The sequence below is a fragment of the Phycodurus eques genome, chromosome 15 (genome assembly GCF_024500275.1).
Source record: "Phycodurus eques isolate BA_2022a chromosome 15, UOR_Pequ_1.1, whole genome shotgun sequence".
NCBI classification, from domain to species: Eukaryota; Metazoa; Chordata; class Actinopteri; order Syngnathiformes; family Syngnathidae; genus Phycodurus; species Phycodurus eques.
In genome coordinates this window covers 16,099,431-16,126,052 of record NC_084539.1, presented here as the reverse complement: position 1 = coordinate 16,126,052, position 26,622 = coordinate 16,099,431, and the positions used below count along the sequence as shown (strand labels likewise).

Below are 26,622 nucleotides of genomic sequence, written 5' to 3'. Positions count from 1 at the left end.
CTTACACAGCTCCCAAACGCTGTGCGCTGCCACACATTCAGACCGAGCGTTTATTTAGAAAACACTCTCACACCGCAGACCTCTTGTGTGATCGCCGCCTCGTTTATTCTCATCATAAATTCAAAGGTCATATGGACCGATCCCGAGGAAGCGCTCGCGGACAACGCCGCCTTTTTCACACTGTGTGGCCGTTAGAGATAATTCATATAAACTACAACAAATGTAGACGTGGTTAATGATCAGTCTATTTCATCCTTTACAAGGGAACATAAAGCTCTTGTGCATTGTACTATTTATACATGCCAATTTACTACTTGAGCTTTTTGAAAGCTAAACAACCTTTTTCCGTCACACAAATGCTGCACTATGTTTTGAGACAACACCGATCTTAAGCATATGTCTACACTAATTAACTTGAGGTGTGCAAATTCTACGAGTAGTGAATCATTTCCAGTCTGAACTACTATAAATTATGTTGCCGATAGCGCAACCTTTCCCAAACTTTCTAAGCCACACAGCACCTTAACCATCCGACAAAGATGGCGCACCTCCCACTCCATAACACAGAACAGATGTGTCGCGAGGCAGGGTTGACCCCCCCCTCCCCCCCACACACACACCTAAAAACTTCTCATGCCCCCCCCCAAAAAAAAAAAACATTTGGTAGAAGTTTGATCAGCTTTTAGGGGTCACAAAGAAAGACTCAAAATCTTACCAAGAATATTTGCATTATTTCTGGTCAAAAGTCTCAAAGCTAATGTGATTACACTTAAAATAAGACTCATCACTTAAATAAGTAACTTGTTTTTAGACCATTTTCAAGCTAATCTTTACTTGAAGTTGAAATAAAAATGAGAAAAATGCCAGTGCAGTAAAAAAAAAAAATTCTTGCTCCACTGGCAATTATTTTTCTACTTATTTCAACAACAACAAAATGAGTTTGAACCAAGTGAAAATTGTTTTGACTAGAAATGAGACAAAGTTTGTGGTAGTGGCCTCTTTTCTTGACCAATCAACCCCTGCTTCATCCAACTGTTACATTCGTGTAACAGTGAATGACCGGCAACTAGTCCAGGGTGTGCCCCCGCCTCTTACTCAAAGTCAGCTGGGATAGTCTCCACCTCACATGCAACCCCAATGAGGACAAGTAGTCTAGAAAATGGTTGGATGGATAATTTAATGGAAGTGAAATCCTAAAACTGAAGGCCTTACAGGATCTTTAATTATCATCTGGCATCAGATGACTCAACATTCCTGTGCCTTTGTCTTGTCTCAATATTGTAAATTCTGTCTTTTTAATCTTCAATCTGCATCCAACCCTTTTGTTTGTCTCTCCTTTTGTTTTTGCTTGTCTGCCATATTTAACCATCTGTTCTACTGTGGGGTGTCTTCTTCAACAGTCGGCGTCTGTCTGCATTTTTAATGGTGATCGATATCAGTTATTTTTGTCATCTTGCTTGAGAAAAATGGGAAAACAAGTGTTTAAGTGCTAGTTGAGAAGTTAGCGCTTCTTGGTGGTCTTAAAGAAGTCTCGTGGCTTTGGCATTCTATCTATTGTGATTCTGCAGCGGGTTGTCTGTTCACTGTCAGCTCTGTCTTCCCTTGTAGTACCTCTTTATCGAAAACCTCTTCTTGGGATTTAGATGGAGATGATACTGAGAAATTCCCATGTGGTAAAATGTTGAACTCTTGACAAAGCAGTTCAACGGGTAGCAAGAAAAGTACTGCAATTCATAAGACGTTTTAAGTATGTTCTTGCAGAGCAGAAGCAATTTCTCTATGAACTGTCCTGATTTGTAGATTTTATATAAGGTTTATTTTGAATATCCAAAACTAAGAAGAAACAGTTAAAATATATATATCGTTCTTAAAGACTAACCCTAAAATGATTAAAAACGAACAAATCAGACCAAATGACAATGGTTTCTTCCATGGCCCTGGTTATACCTCTCCAGTGAGTTAACCTTAAACCACTGCTGTAGATTTTACACAATCTTGCAGACATGCAAACAAAAGACCACACTGATTTGCAAATGCGTCAGATTAGCAGTCAAAGAACGCGGATCTGAAAATTCCCCCAGTTTTTCCCATATTCATGAGGAAATTCTGACATCACTTTGTGAAACAAGGCTCATGCAAGTCAACCATTAACCACTGAGCAGCAGTTTGCACTAAAACAACACAAGTACGTTTAGTTTGGCTCCATCTGCGGCTTCACCCTTAAACTGGACTTCACTATGGCTTTACGTCAACCGGCGGTGTGTTCTTATGTTCTTCCACTGTACTCCTAAGTGGATGACTAGGTCATATGTAATTTTAAGAGGGCACAATTTCCTTTTATTAGTATTAACATACAAGACATTGGATTTGAATTTTGTATTCTTTAAGACAGGTTAAAAAAAAAACACTGGTAAAATGACATGTTACTATTACTATAATAAAGTTGCAAAATCTTATATAATTCAAGTCATTCTTGGATAATCATCTGCACCCAATTTGTGCAGATTTAGAGCATTAAAAGATGACCGAATTGCTTGTTGACTGCTTTGCCTACTAGGATTCTCTTAATTAGGAGTGGTCTTTTTTTTAAAAGAGCACAATGTACCACAGCTCTTGTATGAGAAGGGATCTGAGCAAATCTGCAGCATCAAAAACTTGCGAACAAACGATGAGTCAGGTCTGCAGTTAGAGTAAACAAACAGTTGTAGTACATGGTACATTGCCACATAAGAGTTTAATGTCTGGCAATGTGCTTGGGCATATATCAAATATCCATGTCTGAAAAAACTCTGATTCATAAACCTACACCAAACTGAATCCAATATTCAATTTAAACTATTTCTTTCCATCCAGCGGTGAAGAATATATTCTGTAAGGTCGATTATTAGATTAACATTAAGAGACTCTTAAGGATCAGCACCACAAGTTATGAAAGTCTTACAGTACTTGACATAATATTTTACCGCTACTCTCCAGTAATTTAATTGTGGTTAAAACCACTTAACATGACCCACTCTGTTCATCTGTGTAGCGTTTCCCACATGACTTCTAATATATTCCATTATACCAGTGGTAGGCCTGCATGGCTGTTGGTAAATTTGGAATCAATTATCTCAACAGCAGCTGAAACTGATAAGGAGATTGAGAGCTTTTAATGTCCTTGGTGTCACACGGAACACGGAAAAGAAAAAAACACTGAGATTTGTTGCAATTTATCCTGTAAATCATTAAAATATTGTAACCTAGAAAAGTGAACATTTCTCAAATGGCAATCCAGCCAAAAGTAGCTCTATATTATACATGACAAAAAGTCATCAACATTACACTGTCCCTTGTTACTCACTGCTAACTCTACTGGCAATTTGCGTGTGACAGCTCAAATGCAGATCTCATGACAACTCAAAAATTCATCCCGTTAAAATGGAGCCCATGGCAAACGCGGTGTTTTTAGGGCCACTGTCCGTTCCTTTGTGTCCAGCAATGCAGAAATGAGCAACAACAAATCTGCCTGTAACGTATCAGCTACCGTACATCTTGTTTGTTGGTTGCATTATGCATCGCTATTGCTTCAGCTACAGGGTTCACATTTTATCAGCCAATGGAGAAAATGCATTAAACTAAAACGTGTGAAAATGAGCTGTCTAAAGTGTTACTTTTTCACGAGAATGAGGTTTGAATTAAGTAGGATAGAACAAAAAAATACACTTGAACAAGAGATGTCAAGGACCCGTTTCACACTGTTGCCGCATGAGGACGAATTCACAAAACCATGGTGAATTTACACATTCAGATAATGAGATGCGGGCCGACGTCAGTGCCAGCAACAATTGCTTTCAACACAAACGGGCATGGGCAGTGGGGCTCGGTTCTAAAGGCGACGACGACACTGCGGTCGTAGCCCCTTACCCATAGCAGGCATTGTTCTGCCTTTGATATTACTACTAATAATAATGCATTCAACTTACTTTTCAAGGGACCGAAAGAACCTTTAAAATTGCACACATTATTCATTCGATCCTCAGTCACACCCGACTGGTGGTAAACTACTTGTGTAGCCACACCTGGGGCCGTCTGACGGAAGCGTGGCTGCCATTCTGCGCTTACGGACGCTGCGACTACCACCAAACATCCAACCACATTCATTCATACTACATTTGCAGGTTGGAGCCGCAGCCTAATGCCATTGAATGGCATCGCAGATGTAACGGGCAATCGAAAATGCCATGTCGTATCACATTAGCTGACATAAAAATTACGTTTCTGGGTCCAACCACAATCCAGCCAGCCTATTCAAACCTAACCTTGTCAACTTTTGATTGACATGCTTTGCATGACGGAACTAATTGACTTGGGAGTGGTTCTACAATCTTCGCCTAATTTTATAAACACAACATTTATAAAAAAAAAAACAATCTATAAAACAGATTATAAAACCATCGTGTCCTACTTTTTTGTTCAAATGTTTGTACTTTTATGTCTCTGGCCCACACGCCTGCGAGAAGAAACAAGATTCATCACAGCACGTGAAAATCTCAAGAAAGCTTCGGACACCTCATTCTCCTCCAATACAATAGAGGGCTTCATTCAGTGCTTCGTAATGGTGATAATGGGCTGCTGGAAGCAGCTCACCATTGGAACATGTGTACTTAACACAGCTTGAAAAAGCTAAATGGGGCAGAATGGCCTCAGCGCCACCTGTAGCGTTTGTTTATCCAACGTGTCGCCATGTTATGAGAAGTGCCGCCTGAGCCCTGCTTACAAGTTCTAATGTAAATATAGATGTGCATGGAAAATGAATACTATTTAAGACTTACCATATGTTGTAATATTTTTAGCCCTCCATTGTATTGACGGGCTTTCTGTGTGAGCACAGGCACAAATGTCAAATCTTTGTGACTGGGTGATGATTCAAATGAGTCTGTCCCATCACTAATATGCGAATAAACGTGACGTTAGCTCATCGACGACCTTATAAATGGCCCCATGTACTGTATAGATGACGGCATGAGCATGCTGTGAATGAGAGCTTTCAGGCCTGCCGCTGGTCTTTATCTCAGCCATCTTGCCTCTCTCAATGTTGGAGCGACATACAGTGAACTTATTGTACCTTGGTATAATCTATAAATATACTGTAAATCAGACTTTACAGTCGTTGCAAAACGTGAGTGGGTACTACAGGGCAGAATTTGCATTTTTTAGGCTTAACCTTAAAAGTAGCAGATTTGTGAATGGTAGTGACCTAAAGCTTGAGTATAACGTCTCCCAAATCATTCACCACAATAAAAATGCCAAGAGTTTGCAAACAGAGGAGCTAACGGTTAGCCTAGCTTCTACTACAACTACAACTACTCTCTTTCTTCTCCTTTGTCGGGATGCCCTGTGTCACCATGCTGCCTCCCACAGGTCAATCTACGACAGGTGTTCGATTTGGGGGCGGAGACTCACAATTGTCGGTGGAGATATCGTCATGTGTGCTGTGTTGGTTATCACGAGAATACCGCACACTATAAGAGCAGTAAGAACCCACGTGGCGACTCTTACCTTGTCATGTGAGGGGTATTTTATAGCTCAGTAAAGATGTTAAAAATCAGTATCTGTGTACTCTAATGATCCGGTGTCGTTCTTGCAATCGCAGACAAGTATTCTCCTTATTTGAAACGTACATGAAGCTAGGCTAGTTCTTTAAAATGAAATAGAAACAATGAATTTGTCAAATGGAAACATCCCAGAAAGCAATACGGAAATTTCCAGTTACAAATTAGTACAGTACTGTTCGTGATATCTTGGAAACGTTCACAATCATCTTTCATGATTCATCACAGGTCACGATGTCATACTTGGGACCTTCTTTTAAGAAAGAATTTCAGGGTCATCAATCATTTTGAAGCAAAGACGTCTAATTTTTGTTTAACTTTGGTGCACTGGCATGTTCCATGCAAGTTTGACTGCTCTCAGAGTGAAATATGTTCTTGTTAAGGTTGACCGTCAAAAATAGGTGACAAGTGGCATTCACTTTAACTCCTCTCTCTATACATTAAACAATAAAGTAAGCAAAGAGCTCTTTGGATTTAAGTGTGAAATTGTGCTTTTATTGACTTCATTAAAGTAAAGCAACTCCATCTACGACTTACTGTAATATTGTTGAAGTATATCAAGGTGAAAACTATAAACTAGCTTTATGCCTTTTCTTTACTACTGACAGTTAAATGCTTAAATTGTAAAAAACACAGAAATGCCATGTTTGTGCAATCTTTTACACTTGAAAAGCTTTACTCCTACTTTTTTTTTCTGGCACGGAGCACAATATTCTATGAGGTCTTGTTACACTAACATCAGCGCTGTAGTTGTTCAACTCCCCGATCACACCTGTAGTCCTGAAATTCACATTAAGGCCTTGGAGAACATGACATAATTGATGGTTCCAATGATCTCGAAGAATTTGCATGCATGCGTGTGTGTGTGTGTGTGTGTGTGTGTGTGTACCCCTTTGAAGTTTGGAAATCCGCCCGCCCTTCTAAAGCTCGACATTGTGCTGAACAGCTCCATTTGTCCCATCTTAATCCCCTGACGTAAACGCACATAAATCACATTGAGATGTTTCTAAATGCGGGTTGGCTGGAAAGCTTCACAGTCTTGCTCCCGCTTTCCAACGTCCAAAGAATGTCAAACGGGCTACCGTCTATTCCGTGATTACTGCTCAAAGAATGTACAAATAAATATACTGAATGCTGTCAAAATAACAACACAGTAAAGATCAGTTAGTGCAAACAAATAAATAAAAATAGCAACCAAAAAAAAGCAAAAAATGTTCATTAGCAAACATTTTACAGGTAGAAGATGGTATCATGGCTCCAATAGTGCATCTTGTCCCAGCCGCTCCCTGGCAATAGCTGTGGGCCAGATTAAAGTGCCGGGTCTCATTGTTCACACAGCTCTATGGTGCCACGGCTGAGAAGGCCCAAACAATGGCCCCCGGCTCCCCTTTGTCACAGCGAGGCTAAGAATGGAGACCTCTTGACACGGCAACCTGAAGCCTCAATGGTCCCACTTCACCTAGCAGAGAGGGTCAGTGAGAGAGAGGGACAAGGGGAAGTAAGGAAGATGGCTGGCGGATGCTGAAAATTGGAGAGGAAGGCAGGATGCAAATGGGGGGGGGGTTAAAACAAGGATGACCTAATCCTAAAAAAAAAAAAAAAAAAAACGACAGCATGGTGATGCATGATGCGGAAGAGCGATAATTTAGTGGCAGGAATTGAAAAGAAATACTTTCCATGGTTAAGATGATGGAAAGGAATAACTGGCTTATATGTGAATTGTTACCTATTACATAATATTTATGTTGTCATGTTACCATGTATTCCCTCGTAAGGTAAAGTGGGATAACAAATGGATGGCTGGGTGAATAATTGTTGAATAATTCCTATTTGGTATTTGTTCAGATGTTCCCCTCGCGCTTGCATGGGTTTTCTCCGGGTACTTCCTCCCACATTCCCCAAAAATGCATGTTAGGTTCCTTTCGACCCGAAATTGTCTAAAGGTGTGAATGTTTGTTTTTCTTGATTTACATTGTGATTGGCTTGTGACCAATCGATGGTGCACCCCACCTTTGACCCAAAGTCAGCTGGGATAAGGTTGAATGAGTTAAAACATTTTTCCTTTGTTTTTGGTATTGAGATGAATTGTTCATCTCAATATCAGGTGAACTCTAAGTACTCATCAACAAAATAATAATAAAAAAAAGTGTTCTTCTTTTGATTGTAGGTCACTTCCTGGGTAACAATACAGTAATTGATGTGCTTCGTCGCCAAGGATACGAGGTAAAGCACACCCCTGCCGGGCAGCCCATAAACAGGTATGTACTACGATTTCTCGCCTGTCATACACTTTGGCTGCTACATGACTTCATTCAATATTTTCCTTGTGGCAACCTAAAAAAAAAAAAAAAATCTGTCTTTATGATAAAAGCTTTATGTAAAAAATATAGAAAGAGAATGAGGCACACAAAGACACAATAGATTTGAAAGCATGTATCTGTAAAAGCTCATGTTTTATCACTTAAACAGGTTTCAGGTTCCTGCCAGTAATATTTCTTCCAACTGACTGACTTCCAAATAGGAAATCTTTTTTTTTTACATTCATGCAACTTCATAGCTGGTATGTGCTCATCTCCATAACTGAAACAGATGTTCTGTAATGCTTCAAAATATGTTGCCTGCGAATAATCACAAAACACCCACGGGCACTTTTCCACTGATGAATTCTCATTTCTTCCAGTACTCACTTCCTCCATATGTCCTAAAACATGACTTGTTGTGTCATGGTTTTTCTCAGGTCATAATTTCTCCGCTCTGGAGAGTTTATGTCGAATGAATCATAAATCTAGAAACAAGTTTTATGTTTTAATAAACAACCAAAAAGGAAAAATGGGAGATTGAAAACATAGTTGAGGCCTTATGTGCATGGTGTCTGGAGAGTTTTAGTCTATTTAAAGCGTGTCTGCAGAGCCTTAAAAGGTCCTAAATATGATTTTCCAAAATAGAGGCCTTATTTGTTGTTTAAAAAAACCCAAAAACTAAGACTTATTTTTCAGATTAGCTGCTTTTATACAATGGGACAGCAATAAGGTATTTTTTATGAGCTTCAAACGACAAATTTATAGAATAAGTTTTTTTTTTTTTTTTAACAACAAATAAGGCCTATATTTTGGAAAATCATATTTAGGACCAAAATGTTGTCATGTTTAATTTAGGTATATTGCTTTAATACTGTAAAATCTTTCTAGCAGGTAACAGCAACAAATATACAAAGAAAATACAGAATATCCAAAAATATAACACAAAATTATGATTATGTAATACTGAGTCACAAGTCAGCTACTACACAAGTCAGTGATCTATTTAGCGAATGAGGGGTCTTAAATCGATAATTGGTGAGGAGTATGTATGCTAAAGTGTGTTAAATCTGGCTTCTTAAACCTGCAGAAACTGTCTACAGTGCAGTGATTCTTTATGTGGTATGTTAGCCTAATGAACATTCAGAGGCAAGATGCGGGTGTTTTGCTATTTCGAGGCCCTCATGCTGGTCTGACGTACAAAATCAAACCAAGTGAAGCCAATCCAGCTCATATAGAACGTGGGCAGGTGTCGAACAGGATAGTTCTAAGCGTGTGATGAACTACCTCATAGACTGTACCAGCACTATGACTACACTGACCACCTATGAAGTGTTGTGAAAGGCCCGGCTCCCACTTTGATGTGAGGCATGTTGTGCAGTGTGGCATAGCATACTGTGATGGCAGCTGTCACTGAATAAATCATGTTTAGAAAAGGAACAGGGTGGTTGGTGGAAGGTGATATTTAGCATCACAAGTCAACAATATCTTACTTTTGTTATCAACCATCTAGGAGATTATCATCCAGGTCAGATTGGAGTGAGCCAGAGGACCATAATGACGAGTCCCCTCTACTAGAGCCTTTCCTCCACGAACTCCCAGAGAGGGACGACGATCAGGGGCGTTCCCTGGAGGACGAGCGGTTCACCCACATGTTTCTGCCTTCGGACAGCCTGGAACTGCTGGAGAAAGCGGAGAAGAAGATGCTGAAGAAAAAACGGAGAAACAAGCAGAAGAAACAGCGGCACAGGCATTTCAATGATCTCTGGGTCCGCATAGAAGAGAGGTAAGATACCAGCCGAAAACAAAATATGGTCACCTTTAAAATCAAGGAGTGTACGACTGCGATGAAAGAGCTTCAAAATGTTTGGAAATTTTGGAAGTAAATGTGAATTTGTGGATGCCAAACTGCGACTTTCTTGGGGTTCACTCAAAAATATAATTTTTCAAACCTAATCCCTTGTCATTACCATGGAAAGTGTCCAACTTGAATCATGAACAGTTCTAAATATCCCTCAGAAAAAAATCAGCCATTTGCAACCCTAGTTGTCAGCATAAAATTGTCCAAAATGTCTGCATAAGATGAATTAATATACAGGTGAGTTTTTAAGCAAATAAAGAAAGATAGGTTCCAGAAAAAAAAAAGAGAAGAGAAATTTCAAACAGCGAATACGGGTTCAATGTAACAAATGTTTTACCTGTCTCAGATGCAAAACTTGGTTTAGTGTTCCTTAGCTTTTAGCTAAACATGCACACACATGCACGCATGCACGCACGCGCACACAGTAGCGCCTAATAGCACAAAAACACATGCTATGTAAACATAACCCTCCTTGGCGGAGGTACTATAATCACGGTCGTCAAGGAGAGGGGAAAGGGAGAGAGGGAAGGGTCCAAATGTGCAACACAGAACCCCCGCCGTTAATCTGGAGAACATAACTGACACTTCCTGCTGGAGTGCTGGAGGCTCAAACACGCAACATATCATATTGCCATCTTCTTTATGCACTCCAAACACACTCTAGCTGAACACACATGCCCTGCAGTGACAAATGAGTCCCGCCTAGTTCCTCGCCGGTATAGGTGACTTAAAGGTGAAAATAGCTGCCTGGGAATTCCTCGGAAGAATCCGGTTTTGGTCTCTCCGTAGCTTCAGGCAGGGACTAACCGGACAACGAAACAAGCTCACCTTTCAGATGAAAACAAGACCACAGCACAGGTGTGGTCCACTAATATTTTGTGAGTGATTAGCCATGTGGTTACCAAGTTAATTTTGCTGATATTCTAGCCACTCATCTATCATGTTGATGGTGGGAGTAAGTATGGGAAGGAGAAGGAGTTCGCGTTGCATTTGTTTACGTCTGTATATTAAATCACATTAAATATGAACCATGTTTCCCCCCATTTTGAATAAAATATAGTTGTATAATATGGCTAAAAACATGCACATGCACTAAGTGAGTCTAAAACTCTAATAACAGATGTTGATTTAAAAAAAAAAAAAGTAAATCCAGATTAGCAAAAGATAATATAATGTCAAATTGTCATTATAGCTTGTACAAATGATTACCAATTACAGTGGATTAAATGAGTCTACACACCCCTGTTCAAATGTCAGACGACTGGTTAGCACATCTGCCTCACACTTCTGAGGACCCGGGCTCAAGTCCGGCCTCGCCTGTGCGGATTTTGCATGTTCTCGCCGTGCCTGCGTGGGTTTTCTCCGGGTACTCCGGTTTCCTCCCACATTCCAAAAACATGAATGGTATGTTGATTGAAGACTCTAAATTGCCCGTAGGTGTGAATGTGAGTGCGAATGGTTGTTTGTTTATATGTGCCCCGCGATTGGCTGGCGCCAGCACACCCGCGACCCTCGTGAGGATAAGCGGTTCAGAAAATGGTTACAGCTGAAGAAAAACAGCCCCAAAGTATGATGCTACCACCACCATGCTTCACTCTAGGTATGGTGTTCTTTTGGTGATGAGCAGCGTTCTGTTTGCACCGAACATAGCTTCTGGAATCATGGCTAAAAGGTTTCAACTTGGTTTCATCAGACCCTAACAAAAACATGTGGTAAAATGTGTTATGGTCCGATGAAATGAATGTTAGACTTGAATTGGTTAATGATCACTGAGAGTTTTGGTCTCTCTTTTATTTCTTTATTTATTTTAATTGCAAAAACCTGGCATTTGAACAGGGGTGGGTAAACTTTTTATATCCACTGTATGTTGAGACTGGTATCACTACTTGCCATGTTATTGTTTATATGTCATCATATATATTATCATCACTGTAGCTTGGTAACGTCCACCGTGTTTGTCATGTAGACATACCCTCCAAATTGGATTTTTTATTTTTATTTTTTATTTATTTATTTATTTTTTTACCCATGTTGGGTAAAAAATAAACAATTCACTACATTTGTAGATACATGCTTTTTGTTGGACGATTTCCAAGATCATCCAAGAGGATCGTGTGACCTTTCTTTACGACTCCCCTTTGTTCATTTTACATTGTCTTAACGTGCTTAGGAATGTTTATGGTAGTATTCATACTTAATAATCAGTGTCATGCATCAGTAATGGGCATTTCAGAGATATTATATTTCAACTAAGATTGTTTCCACTGAGACGAAACTAGAGTTTAGTCAATTTAATGTTACCTATATACAGACAGCACAATTTTATCAAACACACGCAGATGAATAATCCAGCCCTTTTGGGGGTTTTTCATTTTGGAAACAGAGGACGTTTGAGAGAGCTTCTTTTCATTACGTCTGCAGAAATGTTTTCTCATTTTCTAAGAGACCTTGTCTTTTTAGGCAGCAAGGAAACAGACTTTGTTTCCACTTGTGCCAAAGCGTACAAGGTTGACATCTTTGTATATTTTAATGACTGACCACGTGCCTGAATGGGAAAGGTAGTGATAGTCCAAAACTCAGGAGGAACAAAGAAATCCAGGTCTCATGAAAGTCCGGTATCTCTCAAAAAGAAATCAAATCTTATGAATCGAAAATAAATTGTTTAAATGTAAATACCTACTTTATGTATTAAACAAAGCAAATACATAATTACTTCCCTTTCCTTGGCCTCGTGATCTTTCTCTTGTTAGCTTGACATATTCTCCTGCATGTAAATATCGGAACTTTTAAGGTCATGGCCTAGAAATTACAATGTAGAAAGTCAAATTGATGCACGAGCCATTTATTCATAAACTTAGGTTATCAATTGCGGAGGCAAAAAAAAAAAAAAGGAACCTTCAAACCTGAAAGACTGGATAAAATACTGTATAGTTATAGCTTGAATATGCATTCATTTTCCGTACCGCTTCTCCTCACTAGGGTCGCGGGCGTGCTGGAAACTATCCCAGCTATCTTCGGGCGAGAGGCAGGGTACACCCTGAACTGGTCGCCAGCCAATCGCAGGGCACATAAACACACAACCATTCGCACTCACATTCACGCCTACAGGCAATTTAGAGTCTTCAATTAACCTAGCATGCATGTTTTTGGGATGTGGAAACCGGAGTGCCCAGAGAAAACCCACGCAGGCACGGGGAGAACATGCAAACTCCACACAGGCGGGGCTGGATTTGGACCCGGTCCTCAGAACTGTGAGGCAGATGTGCTAACAAGTCGCCCACTTTGTCGCCTAGCTTAAATATGATATACTTAATTTAAAATTCATGTTAGTCTTGTTTTCGTTTTTCTTTCTTGAAATGGTTGCGATATTTATAATCATGTGATTATCATTATCAGAATGTTGTGTCTAGTTGCTGTTCCAAGCTGCTGCTATGCAGAGGTCCCTACTTCAGAGAGTTGAGTTTGTTTTGCCTGGCGTTGTGCCAGGTAAAACAAACAAGCCCCACGGGCTCAACATCAAAACTGGAGAGAAGAAATGACTGAACCTTTTATTTAAAAAAAAAAGAAAAAGAAAAAGGGGGCTCAATATAGGGATGGGCCTAATAATCAAAAAATCGATGTTGATTAACAAGTTATGTTGGCGTCATGGTGGTATGTCCAAGTCATAAAATTGCATGACATCACACAGGCAATTCACATGGATCCCACCCAATGAAATCAATAAAGAGGAACGTGACATCACCAATTTCACACTTGAATTACAGTAACTTAATTTAGCATACAACACAACAATGCACAACAAGTAGAACATGCATATGACTTCTATTACACTACGAGGAATCACAAACAACAACTAACATGAAAGATAAAACACATAATTAGCTACAACTATTTACAAATGTCATTCGGCATACTGGGATGCCCAGGGTCAACTTCCCCGACACTGCAGCAGAAGCTGATGGTGGACTTCCCAGCATGCATCATGGCCTTTTTTGTGTTTTTTTGTTAACTTAGTTGTTGTTTGTTGTTTCCCCATAGTAGTAGTTGTTGTAGTTGTGTTAGTGTTTATGTAATAGTCATGTGTTGTGCAATCATTTAGTTTTTACCGTAAGGTTACTATTCTGGGCGGCACAGTGACCGACTGGTTAGAGTGTCTGCCTCACAGTTCTGAGGACCGGGGTCCAATCCCCGGCCCCGCCTGTGTGGAGTTTACATGTTCTCCCCGTGCCTGCGTGGGTTTTCTCCGGGCACTCCGGTTTCCTCCCACATCCCAAAAACACGCGTGGTATGTTGATTGAAGACTCTTAAAATTGCCCGTAGGTGTTCATGTGAGTGCGAATGGTTGTTTGTTTATGTGTGCCCTACAATTGGCTGGCAACCAGTTCAGAGTGTACCCCGCCTCATGCCCGAAGATAGCTGGGATAGGCTCCAGCACTCTCGCGACCCGAGTGAGGATAAGCGGTTCAGAAAATGGATGGATGGATGGTTACTATTCTGTTTAATGACCACCCTGCTCATGTTTACTGTGTGTAAAGGATGGGAATGACAGTTCTTGTACCCGTACTGCATCGCTAAAATGATTTTCTTTTCTCACTTACTTTGAGGGGTGTGTTAAAACAAGGAAAATGTTGGCAACAGTGCGAATCTTGAACTGTCAAACTATACATGTCAAAAACGTCTGTATTCTTTATGGCTCTGTGGTGACAAGAGGGAGCTTCGAACACTCCCGAGAACTGTCTGTGTTTCTACCACATTTGCACAGGTTACCACAGAAACACGCACCTGTTGGTCTTTGACGGGGCCTGGGGAAAACCCGAAAGTGGGAAAGAGTAAAGCAGCAGATGAATGATCATACATAGTAAACAAGGAACAGAAGTCATACAAAGGTCAGAGGGTGCCTTGACAAAGGTGATAGATTTGCACCTGTGTAAACACATACTGTCCCTACAATGTACCAAAAACTGTCCTTTTTTTCTGAATCATTATGGATTAATCCTCCTTGAAGATATATGTAGTTCATAATCATAAATGAACAGGATGTAAGGGTTAGTAGAGTTGTATTCTTTCAATGCCATTTCCGCTTGTGGCATCAACCTTTGTGGCGGTGTGTACCGTTACCCTGCCGATGGAATTGGTAACCCAGGGGCGTCAAAAAGCGTATGGTCCAGATGACATGATTTTTCATACTATACCAAAAGTTTTCAAGGTTCTGGTTTTGGAATTTCAACTAAAACTGTCTTTTTTTTTTTTTTTTTCTTCTTCTTCTTCTTCTTCTCTCATTTGCGGTCTCTACAGCGCCGTGGCCCAGTCTCCGCCACTCCCTCGCGTCGTCAACGGTTACATCACAGTGAAGCCTCCCAGTCGAGACTTCAACCACTACAACTATTATAACGTGCCCTCGCCCTCGTCGCTCTGCTCGTACTCACCGATCCTCCTGTGTGCCTCACTGATTCATCAGATGTGTACCATATTTCTCTAGCATAGTATTTGTTGCGATCCACTACAATAAAGAGAATCTTATGGACTCCTTTGGAGAAGGTGTGGAGGTGATGAAATCAGACTGTTGGGTTAATAGTACCAACCATGGATATAAAACAGACGTATTTGGGACAATGTGGTCCAGCAATGCCGGTGGAGTATCTGTTTTACAAAATGAGGCCTTGAATAGAATGTAAGGGCACTATCACAGTACGTGTTTTAAATATTGATAGCGTTTCTGCTGTTGAAAAAAAACTGGTGGAACATAAAAATGCTGCACACGTCAGTTCCTTTATTTGTGAGTCTTATAGCACAAACAGGGAAATCTCATTTACATACAGCGGCTGGTATAAGTATTTAACACGTCACCATTTTTCTCACTAAATATATTTTATAAAGGTGCTATTGACAGGAAAATTTCCCCAGACGTTGTGAACAACCCAAGTAATCCATACATACAAAGTAGAACAAATAAGCTCCGAAATTAAGTTATGTGTAATAATGTGAAATGACACAAGGGAAAAGTATTGAACGCACCAACTGGTATTTATTTAATACTTTGTACAAAAGTCTTTGTTTCCAATGACAGCGTCAAGATGCCTCCTGCATGGAAAAAATAGTCGCATGCATTGCTCTGGTGTGATTTTAGTCCATTACTACACACAAGCAGTCTTCAAATCTTGAAGGTTCCGTGGGCTTCTTTTCAGGACCTTGAGTTTCAGTTCTTTCCATAGATTTTCGATTGGATTCAAGTGATTGGCTGTGCCATTGTGGCAGCTTTATTTTTTATTCTTTGAAACCAATTGAGTTTCCTTAGCAGTATGTTTTGGATCATTATTCTGATGAAATGTCCACCCTCGTTTCATTTTCGTCATCCTTGGAGATGGCAGCAGACTTTTGTCAAAAATGTCTCGGTACATTTGCCCATTGAGGCTTCCTTTAGTAATGTGAAGTTTACCAGTACCATGTGCTGATAAGCAGCCCCACACCATCATGTTCCCACCTCCGAACTTCACTGTTGGTATGGTGTTTTTAGGGTGATGTGCAGTGCCATTTCTCCTCCAAACGTGGTGTGCATTATGGCATCCAACCAGTTCAATTGTGCTCTCATCAGACCAGACTATATTCTCCCAGTATTTAACTGGGTTGTCCAAATGTTGTTCAGCAAACTTTAAATGAGCTTTGACGTGCCTTGCGTGATAAGCGTGCATACAGGCTGTGGCGACGGAGTGCATTACTCAGTTTTCCTGGTGAGAACAGTACCTGCTAATTCCATGTCTTTTTGAAGATTCCACAGGTGGTCCTTGGCTCTTGGACAACTCTTCTGGTTATTCTTTGCACTCCTCTGTCAGAAATCTTGTGAAGAGCACCTGATCGAGGCAAATTTATGGTGGTATGATTGGCTTTCCACATTCATATTATGGGCCCAACCATGCTCACTGGAACGTTCAGAAGCTTAGATATGAGCCTGTAATCAATGATGTTATGTTTTGCAACAATAAGTATGCGATGGGCTTGAGACAGCTCTCTTCTCTTACCCATCATGAGATGTGTCTTGACTCACACCTTGGCAATGAGACCTTTTTGTAGGCCATCAATTAGGACTGAACCATCTGATGTTCATTTGCACTGACAAGGGTCTGGATCGCTGTTAGATTATTGATCGATTTTAGGTGTTGTCGTGGCTTTCCATGCCTTTTTGCACCTCCCTTCATGTGTTCAATACTTTTTCCCTGTGTCATTTCTCATTGTTACACATAACTTAATTTCTGATCTTATTTGTTCAACTTTCTCATGTATGGATTACTTGGGTTGTTCCCAACATCTGGTGAAATGTTCACGTCAATAGGACCTTTGGAAATATATTTAGTGAGAAAAATGGTGACGTGTTAAATACTTATTTCAGCCGCTGTATCTTAACCATTACACCGTCACCATGAGTACGTCTGTTTAAGCGTGTATGTTCGTGTGCATGTGTGCATGTTTCGTATCGATCAGCTCTTAAGTCCCCCGGCCATGTTGAAAGCGGTGTTTTAATTTATTCTTCCATATTAGAAGAATCTGAATTTGTGCTTAATATGTTACATAATAGCCTATGTCAGGGGAAATATGTAAATATTGTCTAAATATTATAGATGTATTTTAGAATTATTACAAAAAAGGAATATTATGACATGTTGTTTATATGAATATATAAATAGATATGCAGTATATTTTTGGACAGAATCAGGAACTAACCACCATAAGTCTATCATGTGTCTCACTGTAAAGCAATTTTTTGGGAGCGGAAATGACAGCTATTCAACTTTGTGTATCAGTGTTAATCACTTGCTTGCCTGTATGTGTCCAATGGAAGGACATTTTACTGTGCATTCTTTTTTTTTTGTCAATGTTTTTGTTTAATTTATTTAACTACCTTAGTTTCGCTTGAAGTTGAATGACACATTCACAGTGCTTTTTTGTACTGTATTTGGTCTCATTGATACATTTTCCCATACAGTCATTAATGCTATGCTATGCTAAGTGAAAAGCATGGATCTTAAAATGTCTTCTTGTTTGGGAAATGATAAATGACCTCCACCAAGTGAGAAAGCTTGAAGGCGAGAGCTTTTCACCCTTATCGTTGGTTAGTTTAGGATCTCTCTCTCTCTCTCTCTCTCTCTCTCTGTACAATAGGCAATAGATATTACCATCATCACATGGCTGCCACGTAGGCACCGGTGAGTATTATTGCATATCTGTGACCCGGAAATACGTCAGTCCCATTCCTTGCCTGCATTGCGCCACAGCACCAGTAAACAAAAGTGGCCAATTCTGCAAATAACAGACTTTGTCAATGGCATCGTAATGTCATTATTAAAATATAATATTAAATTATTATGGATTAATACACTTTTACACAGACCTTGGCGGAGATCTGTGCTCTTCAGATCTGGTTTGGTGATCAAGATTCTCGTTTTTATGATTTTTGTGCTTAAAAGAAAACAAAGAATGAGGAAATTTGGAGAAACATGCTTTTTAGTGGTCAGTCACATTGTAATGACAATAAGGCGCCCCAAATAAATAAGGATAAGTGTGCGACAAACAGCGGTGTTCAGTCACATTTCAGTTAAAGCGTAAGATGATTGTAACAGCATTATCATGTCAACAATAAAATATTTATCCAGATTAACATTGAATTCAGTTTATCCTTTGCGAATTTGGCAAATTTGCAGACACATGCCGCCACTGTGTGCTGAGCTGGTTTCACGGCATGTTTATAGGAGGTTAATGTGGTGCGATAAGGGCCGCAGCGAGAAGCCCTCTGATGTGTGTATGTGGTCGGCCGCAAACAAGGCAGCTGCTCTGCTGCCAGCGCGTCGATCCTGCAGGAAACAAACAGGAAGCCAGAGCTAAAGCCATCTTTACATGTGCAGGAAATGAATGTTAATTGGTTTGTTATAGCAACAGGAAATGTAAGCCAATTTTTAGTTTGCACTTTGATTTAGTGGTGATTGATTATAGTGGCTTTTGGGGTGGGGGTTAGGTGTTTTTTGTTTGTTTGTTTGTTTGTTTGTTTTCTGTGAGCTTTTTGTTGCTGAAATCGCAGCAATCGATTTTTCTGTTGCAAGGCACAGGATTTACTTGCAGTTGAAAAAAGTGATCTTAAAAAGGAAATCTATCTTCATGCAGTTTTCTACGGATTTTCCAGGGTTGATTGTTTTACATAAACGTGAGATTCATGTGACCTAAAAATGTGTTCCAATTGGACAATATGTGTATATGTAAATTGTAAAGGTCACTGACAATGAACACACTATAAGCATTAATCGCTGTGCTGTATATATATGCTTTACTCAGTGTAATCCAACGCTTTGGAAAAACATACCTTGTGTGTCACTCAGTCAAGACTCAACAAACAAAAATGCCGTTCACTGGTCTAATTGCCTCCCGTGACCTTCATTTACTGACAGACGCAATTCATTTACAATCACGTCCAGAAGCTGAAACAGTTGCTGCATTTTATCATTGTTGACCAGCATTCCATTTGGAATTCAAAACATTTTTTTAACAAACAAAAAAAAAGAACTAAAACTTTCTGGAAATAAACTATCACAATGTAAACTGGCCAAATGCAGGTGTCTCACTTGACATCACACGTAGAAAAATATTTAACACCATGCTGTGAGGACATACATCAGAAATCATTCACCAGTGGATTTGGTGGGTTCGAATGAAGTTTGAATGTTCTCCCTGTGCTTGCGTGGGTTTTCTCCAGGTGCTCCGTTTTCCTCCCACATTCATGCCTGTTAGGTAATATGATGACTCGAAATTGTCCTTAGGTGTGTATGTGAGTGTAAATAGTTCTTTGTCTGTTTGTTTATATTTTGCTCTGTGATTGGCTGGGGGCCAGTCCAGGGTGTAGCCCCGCCTCTCGCCCGATGTCAGCTGGGATAGGCTCCGGCACACCCACAACCCTAATGAGGTGAAGCATACTGCATACTGCTTCACCTCATTGGGATGGATGGCTGGACAATAATGTCTATGAGTTGTAATGCATCACGCTACTTTTGCATTACTTTTTGAGTTATGGACATTGAAACAACAGTGGATTCAAAAGTATAATATTTACCTCACCGTTGAAGAGATGACAATCCCAATACAACAGGTATTTGTTAAAAAATGGAATATGGCTGTTTTCCCGCTAAACTATTGTACAAAGGAGGTTATGTACGTTACTCGTGTTGCCGAGCGAGTATAACATTACCAAAATACTATATGCACAGCGAATAATAACTATACAGTAATTGCGTTACTTTTGTAACTTGCTCCTCCCAACACTGCTTACCTCTCAGTGCAACCTAAGTAATGTACTGTGTATGTCATACTCACAGTCACAGGATATTGTGGAGTACTGTAATGGCATCTTTTGTTGATCCAAACATGTATTTTGGACAATTATATTTCGTGTGTTTTAGCGACACATTTTGGTAGATGAAAACAGAACAGTTGCTATTTTATTCTATTGTGATCTCATTAATAACTGAAATCCTTACTCTTAAAAAAAAAAATTCTCTTTCAAACAAAATTGAATGACAATTAGGTGTTAAAAACTACACGCCCCACAGACGAGTGGACGAGGTAAACCTGGAAACCAAGGAATTGAAAGCAGATGTCCACGCAGACGGCTGTTTCCTGTGAGCTGGGTTGAAGCAAGACATGGCGGCCAATAGGACAGATTCAAATTGTTAATTTTCAGTGGAATCTTAATGATTCTGGATTGTGTTTCCAAAAATATTGGTTTGCTTTGTCGCCCTTGTTAAAAAGGAATGAATAGCTTCATTTATAGGATGACGGACTTGGTAATACATAGGGTGTTCCTGGGTTTCACAACTTTGATGACTTCCTGTTATTAATCCAATCCTCACTTGAATGGATTTAGTTCCCCCCCCCCCCCCAATTATGACGAATCCACTTGAACGTATGATTTTGCCCAGTGCTATGAAGACCTAGTCCCTCTGTTCAGAAGGTCAAGCAAGCACACAGTTGAAACAACTCCGGTTTATTTTCCAAGCGGAGCTCTGGTCAGTGTGTGTCGAAGCGTGGCTATTATCAGTACATCAGTCACTGCAGCATGTTAGCTGAGTACCCGTGTAATAAGTGCTCTGCCGAGCGAGTCCCTCGCATATTTACATAGGAAATCTCTTTGGGTTTATTTCCAACTCCAAGCAGTGGGAACTATTGATTTGTCTTGGAGTGCGATGTTCTCAGACATTTTTTTGTTGACACAAAGGAGAGTCAAAGGTGAAAAGAAGTATTTGACCGAATACATTTGAAATCAAACAGATTGGATGTTAAAGTACACATAACTATAACAACCTTGTAAGTCCACTTTGACAATTTTGACATAATGAAATTATGTTTTCTAGGCTGTGCTGTTAAAACTCTTCAGCTAAGGAACCAAGGAAAACATGTTTATAACATTATTCTTTTACAATGTCCTTTAGCTGCCAACCTTGCCTTTCAATAGATGTACAGTTCTTCCCTGGTGACCCTGAACACCGACTTGTGGGGAGGGCATCCAACGTCTTTGCGTGGGCATCAAAATATGTATAATTCTTGATCCTTGAGCCTTTTTGATTGAAGCATGTCACGGACACGTCATTAAAGAACCTGGGCACGGTTTTCAATTGTGCAAAAAAAAAAACATAACTGGCCTTCTTTAACAAACGGTGTGCTGGCAACCTTGTAGGTCAGCGTAATGTTTTGAGCAGATGACAATGAAAGGATTCGCATTGATGTTTGTAGGTCAAACTCTGGTCATTATCTAGGCTGGTATGCAACATGCTCACGAGCTATTTTCCACTCAAATGGCCTCTACTCGCAGTATAAATGAAGCATGTCGGTCCATATATTTATTTTCATGAACTCTGTATGACACAAGTCTTTGAAGATTAGCATTTGTGAAACATTTAATTCTTTGTCCACACATTGAATGACCACAAAATCAAATTTTATGTGTTGGTGAAGGCGAGGTGGCGAGTCCTGCTGGGTGTACCAAAGGCATCGCCGGGGCGTCCGTAAAGCCTCGTCTGCTGTGAGAAAATGCACCACACACTCAAAACTTCAGGAGCCCCTCGCGCTTGCTGAGTTCAAAGCTCATGTAGACACAAGAAAAAGATTTACTGGAAATATTACAAATATCCAATCTTAGGACAGGGATACAGATTTCAGACAACCGTAGGCTAACGCAAGTTTTACTTTAGATCATCTTAGAAAGATTAGGAAATGTACAGGATGGCAAAGAATACCCTGGACACTATAATAATGATGTATTTGTGTTGTATTTATTTATTTGTAAATAATAATAATAATAATAATAATAATAACAATAAATAAATAAGGCCCACATTACTCAAAACTAATACCAAATAAAAACAATTGCCATTACATTTGTTTCCTTCGAAAACTTACAGCTTTTGATATTTAAATCTGCTCTGTGATTGGTTGGTGACCAGTCCAGGGTTTTGGAAATTTTGGGAACGAACAAATGGTTGCGTGGGGGGGCTTAAGACATTTTTAGGGGGCTTCAGCCCACTAAAAACTAGGCCTAGGGACACCATTGGACGAGACTATAATTATTTCAGCAGTCATACATTTTATGACATTTTTGCTTGGCGGTGGGCCATGAGATATTTCTAATGTAAAATGAGCTGAGTTAAACGAGCTGTCATGCATGTGAATTTCACAGTTAAGTCTCATGATTTGCACATGTGCAGGTTGTGATTTAAAGTGTGCAATGCTGCTCTCTGTTTGTCGTCTGAGGTACTGTTTCAGTTGAAAGACACCTTTCTTCAAAATTGTATGTGTGTCAACATTAAGTGACGTGATTGCCGTGGGGGAATTGCCTCCTAATTAGGGTATATTAAGTGTCATATTAAATGCATTCCTGTTGAATTATGCAATGGAATGTATTCATGTCACAATAGTTATTAAAACTGACCTTTTTTTTTATGCATTGCGTCAGCCCTGTTACTTCCGAGGCCTCTCTGACCACATTTTTTTTTTTGCTCGACAGATCCTCACACTATCGGTCCTCAAATGGACCTGCAGGTTTAAGTGGAATTTTGCAGGCTATGCTTTGGCGCTCAAGCGTGAAATAAATGAGCCACCACAAAATAACTTTTCCAGTGGATTTGTACTTGACTTGCTGAAATTTTGATACGGATTACACCAACTTAAATCCTCAATTTAATAACAGACGTTGCAGCAGAAGGCTCACCCTACTATCATGGTTTCATTTCACACAGTCACGTTTGCCATTTGAAGTTATCTTAAGTTTACAAGAAAATTCAGTATCATCATGCAAAGTAGTCCGTAACTATAGATTTTGCCTTTTTGTTATTACTTCCAACTGAGAACCAAGAACAAAAGGATTCAGTAAGTTCAGTATATGATAAATGAACTTGAAACAAATATCATCCCATTCCTGAGTGTTGATGAATCATTCCGGATCCTCCCAGCCAGACCACAAGCACACAGGCAAACACAAAATGATCCATGTTGTCTTTTTGCCAACTCACAACCGTATCAATTCCTTACAGAGCTGCCGGTGCAGTGATTTTAAAATAGAATCAATTAAAATGTCTTTAACAGGAGTTTATGGGAAACCTCATTAAACCAGTGTGTATTTACTGCCTGGCTGTGAAGTGGCAAAAGCTTTGCTCATCAATAGTGGGTCTCCTCATACTTGCCCCCTACCATAATCACCCGTTTTAATTGGATCCGGGTCCTGTTCATTTCCAGCAGCCAATATTCATCAATTAAATCAATCATATTCTCGCTGAGATCTCTTATTCCTTTTCACTTCTTCCATATTGTCATCTCCTTTCACTTTCGGTGTCAGGTGGAAGCATCTTCATCCATTTCAACACAGCTTGTCAGATCTCACAATCCGTGTAATGGAGTTTGTGGCCATCAGGAGGCAGAAGTGCACTTTTCCATGTCTTTTTTGATGGAAAGAGGGGGAAAATGTGGATTTCGTCCTTGTTTCAGAAAAATGCTTCGAATATTTGCGTCTGGTAATACATCTCTATAGTGGAGTAAGGTCGAAAACCTCATGTTAAAATACTGTAATATAAAATGTTAAGGAAAAGGACACCATTTGAGTAATTGCTACTTTGGTTTAACCATTCAGCAACACAAAGTTACACATCAGTTTTCGTACATGGATAGCACGCTGTAGAAATACTGGTGTCTCGTCTAACCGAAATATGAATATATTTCAAATCTTTTGAGGTTAACATTTGATTAAGCAGTAACCCGGTGTGCTTTTCCTAGTCGGAGGTCGGAAGCCGCTTTTTTGGAACAGCGCGTATCATCAGCAGGCAACTTCCCGGTATACGAGGTGGGTCGGAAAACGTCCGAGATTAGTGTCACAAAAGAAATGCAGTATTTCAAACCCAATCTACAAACTGCCAGTTGTCCCCTTCAGTGTGGGCCGGACGATCAACATCTACAAAGAGATTCTGCAGCGCTCGCTTGATTCGCAGCGCATGAGAAGAAGCGAGAGGTGTGGCAGAACAACAGAACCGTGACCAGGCGCCTGCTCACAAAGCCTCCGAGCATCTGACAGTTCCTGGCTGAGAAGAACATCGCTGTGCTGGAGCAACCTCTGCTCATCAAACCTGGCTACGGATCTGGCCCTGATGGGACAAGGCCTGAGTCGGACACGTGCTCTAGGGGGATTACTTTAAAGGGGGGAAAAAAAACGCATAGTTTGGATTTAAGATATATCTTTTGTGATGCCAGTTCTGAGACATACAGAGAATAAAAAAATGTGACTAACAAAAATTATACACACATATTTTATGGTTTGCCCGTAGGAGAGTGAGGAGGCTACTTTTCGGATGATAAAGCGTGACATGAGACAAAAATGGTACAGTCCCCGTTTTCTGATCTGGGACAAGGGCATATAACAACAAAAGGAAATTATATTTTTGTCTGTCAGTTTGATAACAGGGTACTTTCTGGTTTATGGAAAATGACAAGACATTAGCCAAATTATTAAAAAGGACTCTCTCATTTTTAACTCTCTTACTAAAGGGATTTTTTTTTTATTTTTTATTGGGACTGAAATGGCAAAACAAAATAACTTATTAAAAAATTGCATCATATTTTTCCTATCCCTTTGTTAGCATGCTACGTTCTGGCATGATGTTAGAAAATAATGGACTCCATCATTTGCATTCTGGGAAATGTTTCCAAACGCCAAAAAGATCAAACTACATTTCTCCATCGGCATTTCTATTTAGATTTACAACAAACATGAATTGGGAAGAAAATGGAAGTACACTGGTTTTCTCTCTTATTGGACAACTGTGCACGTTAGGTTCATTGAAGACTTTAAATTGTAAGTGTGAATTGTGGTTTGTCTATAATTGCCTCGCGATCAAGAAAATAGATAGATGGAAGGACGTTAACCCGTTCTTCCTCAAAGATTCACGGGAATCAGGTTTATAGTTGTTTCGTAATCTTGCCTACAAACGAGCACCAAAACAAAATGTCTCCCCTTTGTGTTTATGCGCTTTGTAAAGGTTGGTTCAAATTATGTTGATTGAAAAGTCTGACTGTATAATTGTTGATAACACCACGATGGGATGAAGACGAACTGCACTTCGTCTAAACCAAAGTAGACCACTAATCGTGGAATTAGATCAAAATCACTCACTCCAACTCTTGCCTCCTCCGGTGGAAGGCGAGGATTATGAATTAGGGTTTCTTATCAAAAGATTATTTTCCTGCACACGGTCTCATCTCATCCACTTTGGTGTCAAGCACACTCTTGTTTTTCCAATGGCAAACATTAATGGGGAGAATCCTTCCTAAAGAGGCAACGGAGCTCAGAAATTAGTTGACATACGAGCTAAAATGGTGCTTCAACCACCTTTTTAGGTCAACCTAAAGTGTTCTATATTTATTCAAACACACATTATGTGCCTAGCAATTGAACTAAAATGACGGTGGTCTTCCCTTACGTTCTGCTCAAGCCAAATTACGTCACTTGTTGAGAGATGGATTGTCCTGCTACCAGGATCCTCTGAAATTTCAAGTCATTTCTTTCCACTTGTGCCACATTACTGTGAAGTCTGTGTGAGGCCCGTCTCCCCCGCCTCAGGGTTCTGTCGGACCACTCGCTGATAACACATTTGGGGAAAAACACCACCGGTGCCGCGACTCCTTTTGCTGGCCAAAGCAATTTCAGAGCAGAAATTGAGGGAGGGGGGGGGGGGCGTAGCATAAAATCCTGAAATGAAACTTTGGAATGTCACCGGCCCTTCCTTTCCATACATTCCTCCTGAGACCCTTCTACAATAGGACATTGGGAAGTTCTGCAATGTTGACTGTGAAGAAACTGTGCTGATAAATAAAAGCTTCTCGCTCGACTGAATTATACCTTTTACAATAGTGCCGACATGGCAAATAAAACGCAGAATGCATATTTCATAAATACGTGGACACCAGATGGCACTTTGAGACAGCAGAGTTGTTTGCACTCAGCAACTGCTCTTGTTTGGTGACTGAGGATGCAATTACCTCCTCTCAGTATTCGGATCAGGTTCCAACTGGTCTGAGCCTCCTTTGATTTCTGATCAGTCCAGAATATTAAACTTTGTGCGTTTCTGTTAATCATGTTTAAGAGTTCCTATGGCAACAGAACTAGTCATCCTATTTCATCCTTGGATTACAATAGTTGCATATCACATTTGTTTACATGCCGATTTTATTGCCGAGGGGAGAAGGCTTCGGGGGGGAAAGTGGATAATAATACACTGCTGCAAAACCTAATTGATTTGTCGTTTCTATCACCATTCATGTGGATATGTTTCATTAGGAGAGAAATTGCTTACAA

At 40.0% G+C, this 26,622-nt stretch overlaps 1 protein-coding gene across 3 annotated transcripts in view; it reads left to right on the top strand.

Annotated features, from left to right (window-relative positions):
* Positions 1-24,298, top strand: part of trabd2a (TraB domain containing 2A) — a 67,864-nt gene extending 43,566 nt beyond the window's left edge. Inside the window, exons 5-8 of one of the 3 annotated variants that reach the window (XM_061699227.1) lie at positions 7,762-7,852; positions 9,405-9,677; positions 24,051-24,117; positions 24,192-24,298. In XM_061699227.1, coding sequence (XP_061555211.1) covers positions 7,762-7,852; positions 9,405-9,677; positions 24,051-24,117; positions 24,192-24,269 — 509 coding nt within the window. In that variant the 3' untranslated portion in view covers positions 24,270-24,298. Of the gene's footprint in view, positions 1-7,761; positions 7,853-9,404; positions 9,678-14,514; positions 14,596-15,047; positions 22,650-24,050; positions 24,118-24,191 lie in introns of those variants that run through there. The other 2 variants (XM_061699226.1, XM_061699228.1) reach the window with 2 other exon arrangements.
* Positions 24,299-26,622: the final 2,324 nt, after the last annotated feature.